A 14,657-nucleotide genomic window follows, 5' to 3' on the forward strand; every position below is an offset into this window, starting at 1 on the left:
TTATTATAGGAGTACATGTGTGAAACCATTCCAAACATTTCTTCTTTTTGACATTTTAGTTCCAGACAGTCCTGGCGGTCTGCCATTCGGACAATTTTATTCCACTTATTTCTGTCTTGGGCCTTCCTTCTTTCCAGTTCAACTTCTTGCATATCCCTTTTAATGTTTTTGCACCATCTTTTGCTTGGTCTTCCTTTTCTTCTCTTACCCTTCACTTCTATTGTTGTGACATGGCCATTCCACCTCAATCTACTTTCTCTCGCTCTGTCACTAATTGTTCTAATCCCCGTGTCCTTCCTTATATCTTCATTCCTCCTTGATGTTCCATTTGCATCCTCATCTCTGTTCTTTCCAATTGTTTCTCCTGAGTTCCTTTTGTTGCCTATGTCTCTGCTCCATAAAAGAAGGCCAGTCTAATGGCTGATTTATATATACTACTTGTTTTTACTTTTTTCAGTGCATTTTTGCCACATATCACTCCTGACATATCCTTCCATTTATTCTAATCTGCCCTATTTCTTTTTCTGACTGCCAAGTTTCATGTGCCTTATCTCTCTATGGTTGATCCCGGGTACCTAAAATGGTCAACTTCTTTTAAGATACCTCCTTCTCTATCCTTTATACTAATTTCTTCATGTCCTTCCCTCTCACTAACCATTACTTCAGTTTTCTTAATTTTTATCTTTAGACCTGCATCTTCCAAGGTATTTAGCCACTCTATAAAACTTTTGAGCCTCTTCTACAATTTCACCTGTGATAGCCAAGTCATCTGCAAATAATATATTCCATGCTGTATTTTTGACTACTCCTTCACTGAGTTCATCTAAAAATCACAAATAGAAATGTGCTCAGTGCTGACCCTCGATACAAGCCCACTTTGATGTTGAAAAATTCTGTTGTTCCAATGCTCATTTTTACTGCTGTCTCGGTTTTTTCATACATTGCATTAATAATCCTTAACAAAATTTTCTCTTGCACCCTCCTTTCTGAGGGCCTAGTAGATTAGGTCCCTTGGTATTTTGTCATATGCCTTTTTCAGGCTACAAACATATGGATAAGCCTATTATTTTTCTTGAAACACTTTTCTTGTAGTTATCTCATCATATAGATTGCATCTGTTGTTCCTTTCCATTTAATGAAACTACATGGTATCTGGTTAATATCCACTATTTCTCTCAATCTCTTATCTACTATTCTTTCAAATGTCTTTAGTTCTGTAAGTTTTATTCCTCTAGTTTCCACAATCTAGTATGTTGCTTTTTTGTTTTAAATAGGTACTGCAAAGCTCCTTTTCCATTCCTCTGATATCCTTTCTTCTCTCCATACTTTATTAATTAGTTCATGGGTTCAGTCTACTACTTCTGATGATTTTGGTGCTTTGTTGTTTTTCATTTTTCTTATTGCTTTTGTTACCTCTTCCTTTGTGACTTCCGTCTTTGGCTCCTATATGCTTTCCTGCTCCTCTAGCATCTTCCTCTCATTTTCTACATTTAACAACTCTGCAAAATATTCCTTTCATCTGTCCTTCACCTTCTTTGTTTCTACTAATATGACTCAATTTTCATCTTTTATTATGGTGCTTTTTTTCAAAATCCTTTGTGCCATTGCTTTTCTGCTTTGCTATACTATATATCACTTTCTCTCCATTTTCTTTTTCTATCTCTGCATATATTTTCTTCCATTTTTTCTCTTTTGCTTTCCTCACGTCTACCTTTGCCTTCCCTCTCTCTCCTCTTTATATTTCTCCCAGTTTTCGTTGTTTCTTATTTGCTTCCAAGACCCAAATGCTTCCTTTTTCTTTTTGATTGCCTCTTGGACTTCATTTCACATTATCCAAAAAAATATAGTAAAACAAACTGATAGTGCAACATGATGAAATTTCATGTTAGTTAAGGCTTCACTAAGTTAAATAAAGTGTCATTTTCATTAGGTGGAGCAGAACCAACAACACACAAAACAACAGAGATAACACCTGATCAAATGGCTAATCATTTATTGAAAACCTCCAAGATACATCCCAGCTCTATCAGGAAAATTACTGTGCAATCTTCCATCAGACACTGTCAGACTTCCGTCAGGAAGCTCGGGGACCTGAAGACGGTCCCCGAGCTTCCTGAACTTATACACCCAATATCTCGGGAAGAAGTACTGGTAGCCTTAAAACTTGCCAAGAATGGCAAGGCTGCAGGAGTGGATGGTATCCTCTCTGGGTTTCTAAAATATCTCGGTCAACAAGGCCAAACATGGCTGGCCGCCCTATTCTCAGAAATTATAATGACTAGAAAACTACCAAATCTGTGGTGGGAAATCCAAAATAATTGCTGTGTCCAAACCATGGAAAGATCAAAATGATGTGAAAAATCTACGACCTATCTCCTTGCTTTGCTTCACCTTTAAGCTCTTTGAAAAAATTCTCCTTAAAAGAATTTCACCACTCATTGAAAGAGTACTCCCGATTGAACAAGCTGGCTTCAGGCTGGGAAGAAGTTGCTGTGACCAGGTCCTGGCCCTGACTACACAGATTGAAGCAGGCTTCCAGAAGAAACTTAAATCTGCCCATTTTTACTGCTGTCTCAGTTTTTTCATACAGTGCATTAATAATCCTTAACAAATTTTTCTCTTACACCCTTCTTTCTGAGGGCCTAGTAGATTAGGTTCCTTGGTATTCCGTCATATGCCTTTTTCAGGTGTTTCAGCCACTTTCATTGACTTAACATCAGCTTATGACACAGTCTGGATCAGGGGCCTCCTCCTAAAGCTAGGAAATATTATAATGTGCAAAAAAAAACTTTCCAGTTTTTTGAATCTATTCTCTCCAACAGAAAGATCGGGTCCATATTAGCGGAAAAAAGAGCAGGCCTGGATTCCTTACAACGGTTTCCCACAGGGATCTGGGTTATCTCCTTTATTTTTTAAACCTACATGTGTGACTTACCACATACCAGCTCAAGCAAGTATATGTATGCTGATGACCTAACGATCCTACATCAGTCGACCTCCTTTGCCAACCTGGAATCAACCTTGAACACAGACCTGAACATCCTGGTACTTGAAGCCAAATCCAACAAAAACTGTGTCCACAGTATTTCACCTGAACAATCAGAGGCGAATCAACACCTCAACCTTTCTTTCTGTGGAAAAATGGTAGAACACGAGCCTCACCCGAAATACCTTGGAGTGAGCCTGGACAGAAGCCTAACCTATAAAAGGCACATCATCAACAAAATTAAAATGAGAAACAATATCATTTCAAGGCTTGCTGGAACAACCTGGGGTTGTGGTGCAGAAGTCCTAAGATTGTCTGCACTAACCCTCCCATTCTCTGCAGCAGAATATTGTGCCCCTATCTGGGAAAGAAGTGCACACACTAACATTATAGACACCCAGCTAAACTACCATGCACACAATTAGTTGGACACTGAGAAGCACCCCTCTCTTTTGGCTGCCTGTCCTATCTAACATTGCTCCACCAAACATACGGAGAAGACAATTATGAAATTTTTGAATGGCATGTAGTTTCAAGATGGAGAGCATTTCAAAATGGAAATGTGATGTTTGCACCAGTACTTCATAGAAGATTCTAATAAGTAAGAAGAGATTTTTTGAGTCATTAGAGAAACCAGGTGAAATTTTAAAGAAAAGAGAAAACAGCAGAAATGTTGGACCAAAATTTGGAAGAAAAAATTAAAATTCAGGACAGTATACTATGTCATATTCCAACACAAAAGATGTGCATAAGTTCACATAGAGAGAGAGCACACACAAGCAATGTCTTGACTATGTTGTTGCTGATTGTAATATCTTTATACTGATTCAGGATAAAAGAATATCAAGGTGATTTGAAAAGGAAGTGATCATTTAGTTTAAAAAATTAAAAATAAATATTGAAGAGAAAAATATTCAAGATTTTAAAAAGAATTAAGATTTAGCAGCTTTCAAAGATGAATAGTAGACTCAAATATAAAAATGTTATTGGGGGGATTTTGAAAACAACAAACTATAATAGACTCAGTGGTAAAACAACTTGAGGATGCTGATTGATTCAACTAGCAAAGCCTGTAATGAAGTTGTTGGCAAGAATAGAAAAATCAAACATCAGCTAGGAGTATCTATCAATACTCAAGATAGAAATGCTCATATATGGAGGTAGTTTATAGTAGCTGTTCTGTATAATTCGGAAAGCTTTTTTAATAAGTAAATAAAAACTGAATGTGACAATTACTGAGGAGTTTTTATTACTGAGTGTTCCAAGTAAGATTTATGCAAGCATAGTTGAAAATAGAATCAGAAAACTTGTGGATGAGAAAAAGAGGGAAGAACAAGTTAGTTGAAAAATCTGAGGTTTAAGTTAACAATTTAGAATTGAAGGATGTACAGGAAAAAAAATTAGATGAAAATTCAATTGAAGGAAGATAACATGTGCCTTTTTCCTTTGTTATTCATATTTTGCAGATTACATCATGAAGGAAAAGTAGCTTTAAACCTGGTATTGAAATTGAAATAATAAACTCAGCTCTTTACTTTATGCCATTGATATTATACTACTAAATAAATCCAGCACAATTCTTCAGGATTCTTTAATTAAATTGAATAACTACTGCAAAATTGTTATGAAAGTTAGCAATAAAAAGACAAACTGTGAAAATAGATAGGATCATCAACTTTTTTGATATGGAGTCTCCCCACCTTACTAGTTTCATATGAGATAGAAGAAAAATTAGCCGTAACATTAAACTAACAATATAACCAGACTGTTTAAAGCTGATTGGAATAAGACATTTGATAGAAGACTAGAGACCATAGATATGAGAGTGCTGAGAAAACTTAGGAGAGTAAACAAAACATTGGTGACTGAACCATATTAAAAATAAAGATGGTTGAACAAATTTTACATTGTTAGCATTCAGGTATGCGTAAGCAATGCTAATCTAAGATGGTATGGCCAATTAAACAGAATGAACAATCAGCTGTTTTGCTATCATTATTTGTACATTTGAATAACAACTCCCACAAACACACACTCATTCGAGATCAGGTGTTATGTTACTGTATAATATCTTCACTCAGCACATGAGTCTTGCATCTTCATTTTTGTGGCTGATTGGATGTATTCTTGAAGTATATGAAAAATAAATAAAACTATATAAGTTTATTTAACTTAAAATCTATTTGTACTTGTGCTGAGTATAAGACATGCAAATCTTTAGCATTCTAAAGAACAGGTATAGTAATTTTTTTTTTTTAAATTAAGCTGGTTATAAACTGAATGGATGCTATCAGTTACTACCACCATTTGAAAAAGTTAATTGGCATGCTTACATTTTTTGACATACCTGTCACAATGTTGGTGAGTTAGGTGTTTGTATTGACCCATGACTCATGGACAAGTTCCAGTTAGCATTACTGCACAAGTGTGTGTATGTGTCCACACTCACTCGCTCATTCCTGTCATGTACTTTGGCATTGTGATAATGGCAAAAAAAACCAGCCTTCATTATTTTTGAGTATAACGGATGTTTATGATACAGAGATTGATTTCAGGATATGTTAGTGACCTGTGATGCCCACCCTATTCTTTTAGTTAACTTGATATTATTAAGATTTAAAGTGCCATATTCCAAAAATGCAAGGATAAGCATGAAATCAGATAATCTGAAAATTTTAAATTTTCATATTTCAAAACACTAAATATCATGCAGTTGGTGTTTTCAAAAAAATTAAAATAAATAAATGAATAATAATAATCTTCATCCTGCTTAAAGAGGAATAAAAAAAACTGTAAAGACAAAAAGTAATTCACAGTCAACAGAATATTTAAACAGAAATAATGACTCAGAAAAAGAATGCTTCGTATTCACGAAATGATTAAAAGAAATACAAACATATTAAAATCAAGTCAAATGCATTTTGTGAAACTGCTTTAAAAATGTGTAGTCTACAGCAGTGGTGCCCAGTTCATATCAGAAACAGTTTTGAGTGGCTGGTAATAACTATTTGAATTTTCTGTGTCGTTACTGGTGAGAAGAGTAGCTTTGTTTGCAAGTCTTTAGACTTCTAAAATTAACGAAACACACACAGTTATGGTCTTTTGGAGTCAAAATTGTTGCAAACTATCTGCATCTGCTCTCCTAATTTTTAAAATCACTCTGATCCCTTTGACTTCTTATCCTTAAAGCTTAATTTCCTGCAGCCCAGCTATCCAAAAAGTGGCATTGCCTTCCTTTCTAATTTTAATGTCCGCAATGCTAACTTGATTCTTTTTTCTACTTCTATTGACCAAGCTTAGAAGAGAGGGTAAAGTATTTGCTATACGTAGTTATCTAAAGCAAATCTTTCATTTATTGCCCAGCATATCAAACTTTTTTTAAGCAGTTCTCTTTAGAGGTGCATTGTTGAAAACGCTTCACTTCTTGCTAACTCAGACCATCATAATTTCATATAGGTTTCATCTTTGGTGGAAAGATTTGAACTTCTGCTCCTTCCATGGTCTATTGTTTTTGCTGTCCAGATCCAATTAAAATTCCCAGCCATGGAAAACCATGGCTTGGATATTGAAAGTGTGCCAAGGCAGTAAAAAAAAAAAAAAAAAAACACTGCAAATAGTTAGAGACAAGAACTCCTTCATTCTCAGCCACACCAAAACATTCACTAGACAACCACGTTTCAGGTCCCCTACAGTACCTAAAGATGCATTTGGCATCATCATCATGGCCTCGTCAACAATTTCATCATCTGGAGGACCGCCAGCTAATCACTTATCTCTGGATTCCATGAAAAGATTTAAAGAAACTGGTACTATTGCACTTAACATTTCTAAGACCGTTGATAGGCTCTGGTATAGAGGAGCTCAGCCAATTGCCATTTGTAGTCTACCTTTTCTAAATGGACCCCCCCCCCCCCCCAGTTTTCTCCTGAGTCATTTGCTCTGTGTTCTGTTTAGGTTTCTCTCTTAATTCAAGTTTTCTCAGGGCTTTGTAATATCACCCACCTGCTTCTTTATATATATATAAATGAGCTTTTGTTGACCTCAAATCTTATCCACAGCTTTGCCAATGATAGTACTCTTATCCCCTTCCTCATATAGCAAACTTTGCGATGCGCATACATTCTCAAGCTTCAGTATTGTGTGTAGCAAGTGCCCTAAATGCTAATCTCCATCATCCTGTGGTTTATTGAAGATATGTTGACAACTTGGGTACCTTCATTGGTTCCAAACTTTTTTTTTCCCAAGGGAGTCAAATAGTTCTAAGACCAGGCTCCCTTGTTGAGCTGACACTTAACTGTAGCCTTTTCTTAGCAAAAACATTACTTCTCACCTGTACAAAACCTACCAACTTTAGAATGCTACTCTCCCATTGGGAATGGTGCACCAAAACCTCTCTAAAAATTCTTGATATCCAAAATAAGGAAATGTAGTTAATTAGCAACTCCTTTCCCTCAGTCTCTGTCATAAGTGGTAAGTTTCGACATGTTTTGTCTACATGTGGAAACTACTGTATATATGGAAGTTCAGTAGAACAGGCAATCCTGCATTTCTGCTAAACCTACAGAAGCACGAGCAAAAGGTGTCCAACATCAATTAACTGTTCTTCAAACTCTACTACCTCTAGCTCTTCAAAAAGAACATCAAGAGATTCCCCGTCTACACACATCATCCACTCACTATAGGTTCTGTACCTCTCAGTGTAAGAATGATTTGAAAATAAATTTTAAAATAGCCACTTACTTGCACGAGATACATAATATTGTTCAAGGTCATTTAAGATCATTTAAGCACAATGCAACCTCAATGTGCTTTCATGATCAATCTTTGCAAATGGAATTTGAATCAGTTGTTGCTATAACCTATCAAAAATCCTACAGTATAACAAATTGGTGATGGGCAGCATATTCACCAAATTCACTTTGAATGAGTAATTCAAACTTTTGTTTTGTAATTATATTAAATGATAGTAATTTATTATAATACATAATAAAACCATCAGGTATATTTATATATAATACTTTTTAGTGTTATTTTGTCTATAATTTGTGATTTTATGCTTCCTCCTTTTATACATATTTATACAAGGCTCATGAGCCATGATCATCATTAGTGGGTCACACTAATGATGATCATGTCTCATGAGCCCCAAAATTATTGTTATTAGACCTCCATCAAATCAGTGACTCATTGCAGGAGGTCCTCCATCACACATACACACAGCTCATCTTATTGTAACTTGAATGCATTCACTGTCTACACACTTCCAGGCAATACATTCCAACCATCCACAACTCTCCATGCAAAAAATCCATACTCTTTCCTCTTACCACTCACAACCTCCTTATGCAGCTTCCAGGGATGGTCTCTTGTTCTCCCCCTGTCTCTACCCATTCTGTGAAAAATCATCTAATCTAATCTACATTAAACTGGTGATAACCCCTTATCAATTTATACATCTTGGCCCCCATCCTTCTGTCCACTAGACTTTGCAATTTGCATTCCCTTAATCTGTCTTCATTCCCAATTCCAGAGAACAAAAACCATCTTAGTAAATCGTCTCTGATGTCTTTCCAACATCTCTTTAACCCGATGACTAAATCTGTGCACTGTAATCTATATGCAGTCTGATGAAAGCCTTACAATGAAATCATAGCATCTTTACTCCTATATGTCGGTATTCTCTGCATCATTGTCATAATGCACTGTGCTATCCTCACAATTTTAGCAAAAATATCCTTGAAATTTCAGTTCCTTATCTACTACCCCCCCCCTCCCCCAGATTCCTAATTTCTTCCACCTCTTCTAAATATATCCCCAATCTTATAGTTCATCTAGATTTTTAATACATGAGTGCTAGTGCTTATCTGGAGATAACAAAAGGCAACAAGCCATTGCCATAATGTTATTTCTCAATCACTTTTGATATCATGTATTTTGCTGTTGATGATGCAGTCTTTTATACCCATCAGCAAATGACTACAAATAAAATATTAATGATTAATGGGAATTGCATTCGTAGTATACCATTAAATGTTCTTTCTAACTAGTATTGAATATTGTGATCAAATGCAATATTTTGGCAATAGCTGTATATAACAGATGTAATATCACATTTTTCGAACTATCAAACAGATTGTGTGTGTGTGTGTGTGTGTCACACAAAGAAAGAGAATAAGCACAGTTGCTTAACAACTAAATGATATAAACCAGGATTTCTGTTACAGCACAAATGTTCTGTTCCCAATTGAAGTATATTTCTTACACTTAATTGTTTTAGCATTATTCCAAGTGGTCCATTTATGTAAGGAAAAAATAATAACATCTAATTTGTTAAATTTTTTTGAAAATACACCCTCTATTCAAAAAGAAACTGAACTCTTCGAAAATAGAAGAAACTAGTGGCGCCACCGGTTGTATCTTTTTGTTGTCGAAAGTGCAACCTTCATTAATGTTGTGTCAACTGTTTATGACGTTTGTTTCATTAGAAGCTGAGTTATAGTGCCAAGTGTCAGTGTGTTTTGATGAACGATTGGAAAATGAGTTTCAAACAGAGAACTGCGATTGACTTTTGTGTTAAACTTGGTAAAAGTTTTACTGAAATGCATCAAATGCTTCAAAAAGCATACAGTGATGAATGCTTATCCCGCTCAAGTTTATGAGTGGTTTAAGCGATTTCAAAGTGGTTGTGAGAGGCTTGAGGATGACAAAATGCCACGCTGTCCAAAAACTGGACAGCGTGGTATTTCTTTGTGGACCCATTATCCACAAAGAAATTGTTCTGCCTGGCCAGACTGTCAATGGTGAGTTTTATCTCAATGTTTTAAAGCGATTGATAGCGAGAATTCATAGCTTATGGCATGAACATCACGATGCAGGTAGCTGGTCACTTTTGCATGATAATGCACCATCTCATCTTTCGAACATTATGAGACAGTTTTTGAGCAAAAACCAAGTTTGTGTTTTGGATCACTCGCCGTATTCATCTGATTTAGCACCCTTTGACTTCTTTCTCTTCTCCTGACTTCATTTGCCGATGAAAGGAAAGCAATATGAGACCATTGAAAACATTCAAGCGACAGTAACCACGACCCTCAACAGTATCTCAAAAACCGATATAAAAAATTCATTTAATGAATTAATTGACCATGCCAAACGCTGTATCGAAACTGGTGGAGAGTATATTGATTGAAATAAATGATTTGAATAATTATAATTGGCCTGTGTTTTATTTTCTATCAAAAGTTCGGTTTCTTTTTGGACAGAGGGTGTAAATGATTTTACTTAGTATATCACCTGAATCTTCTTAAAATTTTGATATTGAATGTCAGTTGAGTAATTTTATTCTTTTACAGAGGAACGGGGAAGTATTCTCAGCATGTATTAGTCAATTAACCTCACAACAGCAAGAAGCCCTACATAAAGCTTTAACATCACAATGAAATGCCACTTGCCCTTGTTGGTCATCTGAAATTTTACTTCATCGTTCCTTCAGACAGGCCCCTTCAGTGCCACTTTCAGACTTGTTTGTAGATGAACAGAATAATTTTATTATGACGTGAACTGTATGTTACATCTGTGTACCGCCAATCGGAAGTGGCTCAGGAGGTCCATGTAAAAGAATCACATGAAATAAAAGAGATTTAATATCTATTTTCCTATTTAAGCTGACTTATCTTCAGTTGTTTGTGAAATACATCTTATTACAGAACCATTTACCAATACAATACAACAGAATATTATATATATTACATAACTGTTTTCTCGATTTTTTCCCCAAAAAAACAATGATATTCACTTTGTCAATGCTGCAAACTCATAAGAATATGGAAGCAGGGATATGTGTTCAAAAAGTAATTCATCTGATGTTGATCATAATGTAAAGTACTGAAATTAGATACTTGTTACCTTTAGCATAGTATGCACTTCTGTATGGTATGATCTTTTAGATGCTGTTTCAAAAGTAGGATTTTCTGTTAACATCAGAGACACCAAAAACTTGTTTGCTGTCCTATTTCACATTTCCAAGTTAAGAATGTAATCAGAATGCAATATATGGTTCTGAAAGCATCACATTTGTGGTTTGTCATCAATGTATTTCTTGAAGTAATTCAGATAAAAGGATTTGCATCCTCTATCAATTACAGATCAACACTGGCTGCCTATGTATTTTAATGTAGTGCAGCCATAGTTGATAGCCTTGAAATCTGTAAGTTACATGTGAACTTTTCTTTCTTCTATCACCTTGTCTCTAAGAATCTAGTAGAGTGCACTCAGATAATTGCTTCCTCCCTTTCCTCTTCTTGGAGCATCTTTGATTCTCATCAAAGCATATTCACTTGTTTGGTGCATGCATATTTCATACTAAATTCTATTTGTAGGCCTCCATGGATAATAAAAATTATAGTACAGTTGCAGATAATGTTTATTTTGTAATGAACATGATATAAAAATCATTCATGCCCCCTACACACACACACACACACACACGGGAATAAATTCACAAGATAGATACTGCATTTATTATTATTATTATTTTTTTTTTTTAATGTTGCTCCCACTCATGAAAAGTTATTTGCAAAACTATAGTACATTTTGTACTGTGAGTGGGGTTAAGGATTTTTTTAAATTCTATTTTTATCAATTTATATATATATATATATATTTTTTTTTTTTCCTATAGTCTGGAAACTTTGCTCTAGAGAACAAACATGGAACTTTTTCAAGCCACTTCATGCCTCCAATAAGCAGGACGGTGGTGTCGCACTGGGCAATGGAATTCATCTCCCACCTAATAAAGACAATCATAAACATCCATGCCTAGAGTGGGATTCAGATTCGAATCTACAGCCTGTTGGTTGGAGAGCAAGTATGCTAACCACTTGGCCAGCAAGGCTAAGTGGTTAGCATACCTGAGTTTCATAACTTTCTTGATTTATTAGTGCCTTCCCTGTACCCAGAAGGCTGGGGAGGGGAAAAAAAGAAGAGGTTAAAACTTTTTTTTATCCCCTGTACACAGAATAAAATATGTGGACAGAATGAATTGTGGCTCTACGACCACTAATCCTTAATGGTAAAGAACAATACCAACAGTAGCCAAATTCTGGCTCGAGCTGCATGTATGCATCTTGCAAGGTTGGTTGTTACGACTCTAGGCAATTTTGGTTTTAATTGTGTTTATCATATTTTGACAGAAATTCATGATATACATATATTATTCACTGATATATAAATATCTAAAAAATATAAAGACATAAATACATTTAAGATATGCATTTTTATGTCTGTCTATATTTAATCTTTCATTATTTTATATAGTTTATATTTAATTTTTTTAATAATCTTTGGCCTAGGAAACTTGGCCATGACTAAACTATACCATCTTAGTATGTTATCACAACTTGCAATATGGGTTTGGTTGGGCCCTCCTACTCTTTTACTGGAAGGATTCACTCAAATTAGTTGATTTTATCTATATGATAAGAGCTTTACCTATGAGATTGCTTATCAAGGGTCCTCTGTAAGCTAACAGGGTTTAGGAGGGCACTTACACACTTCTAATCATTAAATACTAGGATTGCCAGGTTTGGTATCTTCCTTAAAGAGTAATTATGCCAGTTTTTTTGATGACTTACTTTATCATAACTTCACAACATGGTTTAGTTGGACAGTCACAACTGGGGGGGGGGGGGTCTCACATTTGCATATAAAAATTTAAGAGCTAAGACTACTACTTATGTTACTTATGCTGCTTTAACTAATGATAACAGAAAGTTGCATTCCATATTGCATGGTCCTGGCTCTTAATTTTTAATTTGATATTCTAACCAACCAAAGATTCTTGTTGACCGTATGTTGTGTTTTCTGATTTTGGACTATTAGGTTAAACTTCAAAAAATGTCTTGCTTCCTTTCATTACAGTTTTATGTTTACTTTATAAGGACACTATAACCATATAGCACTTTGCAGTTGAACTGTCTTCTGAGTAGTTGATTTTTCAGCAATCAGTCAACATGAACATTAGGTGGAATCACCCTTCCAGCTAAAGTGACAGCAACTTCAATTTAAGATACCAAGAAATTATATACTTGGTTTAATCCTTTATCCAAGTGTAAGCAAACAAAGTTTGCACCTGAAGTATTTTCAGGACTGGGGCAACTTGTGGTAAAGGTATGACTTCACATCATTTGCCTTAGTATTCCATAATGCAAAGCACATATCCTTGCAGACATGTATAATGCTATGCATTATGGAAGGGCCACTACCCAGACCAGTTTCGACCTTTATTGAGGTCTCATTGGTGGGAGCCAGACCCAGAGGTGACACTAAAGTTGAAGTAATGCAGAAGTCGTGTTTTTCTTATAAAAGTTGTCAAAAGATATCACACCTTGTTATTAAATTACTCTGGATTAGAGAAAGCTTGTTGGAAATTTTTTTTCCCTTGGTTATACTATAAATTAAAGATACCAAGAAGAAAAATATGACTTCTGCATTACTTCAACTTTAGTATCACCTCTGGGTCTGGCTCCCACTGAAGAGACCTCGATAAAGGTCGAAACCAGTCTGGGTAGTGTTATGCATTATGCCCTTCCCATAATGCATAGCATTATACATGTTTGCAAGGAGATGTGGTGTGCATTATGGGATACTAAGGCAAGTGATGTAAAGTCATACCACCTTTACCATGAGTTGCCCCAGTCCTGAAAATGTTTCAGGTGCAAACTTTGCTTACACTAGGATAAAGTATTAAACAAGTATATAATTTCTTGGCATCTTTAATTTATAGTATAACCAAGTGAAAAAAAAACTTCCATTGACAGCAACTTCCTTTGGCCTTTATCACAATGGCGGCAAGCTTTGTTATATATGAGTAGAATAAATTAAAAATGAATATCTCTGCATTAGAAAATGTACAGAAAGAACATTTTTGGAGTGGATCTTTATCATTTGGTAGTAATTGCAGGTTTCTGATTTTAGATAACTGAGTTTTATCATGCTTTACATGATAAAACTCAGTTATCTAAAACAGGTATATTGTAAAATAAGAGAAAGTTTGTTATTATTATTATCGTTATTATAAGATTTTCATGAAGTCAAGAGGCTCATCTTGGGCAGTCCCACTGTCTCACACACACAAATCATTACACCTTGCCTTAAATGCATTCACCATCTATCACTCTCCATGCTTTCGGGCAGTGAATTCCAATCACCTACAATCACCTTCTGGGTTAGTCCCGAGCGGGTGGAAAGAGGGAAAAATAGTTCCACTGCATAAAGGTGGTTCCAAGACTGCTGTTGTAAATTACCGACCGATTAGCATATCAGGAATCATTGTCAAGGTCTTAGAGAAAATAGTCAAGAGGAAAATACAAGATTGGATAGAAAAAAATGGGATACTGTATCGGGGACAGCATGGTTTTGTGAAGGGTAGGTCATGCCTCAGTAACTTGCTCACGTATTATAACACAGTGACGGCTGAACTGGATAAGGGTAATGGGTTTATGGTGATTCTGCTGGACCTTGCCAAGGCCTTTGACAGGATTCCACATGGAATTCTAATCAGTAAATTGCAGCATATGGGAATGGACATGGGGTTGGTGAGATGGATAGGAGGGTGGTTGACGGAGAGATATCAGAGAGTGGTTTACTCGGGAGTGGAGTCCACAAGACGGCC

General features: G+C 35.6%; 1 protein-coding gene across 1 annotated transcript in view; it reads left to right on the forward strand.

The window, feature by feature from the left end:
- The window catches only part of Karybeta3 (karyopherin beta 3), a 348,737-nt gene extending 338,088 nt beyond the window's left edge, over window positions 1-10,649 (forward strand). The window contains exon 27 of the mRNA XM_090396827.1: window positions 10,339-10,649. Within this exon, the coding sequence (XP_090252953.1) occupies window positions 10,339-10,425 (87 nt within the window). The 3' untranslated portion in view covers window positions 10,426-10,649. The remainder of the gene's footprint in view (window positions 1-10,338) is intronic.
- Window positions 10,650-14,657: the final 4,008 nt, after the last annotated feature.

The sequence above is a fragment of the Typopeltis vanoorti genome, chromosome 8 (assembly GCF_054136105.1).
Source record: "Typopeltis vanoorti isolate ZY-2024b chromosome 8, IOZ_Tvanoo_1.0, whole genome shotgun sequence".
Lineage (NCBI taxonomy): Eukaryota > Metazoa > Arthropoda > Arachnida > Uropygi > Thelyphonidae > Typopeltis > Typopeltis vanoorti.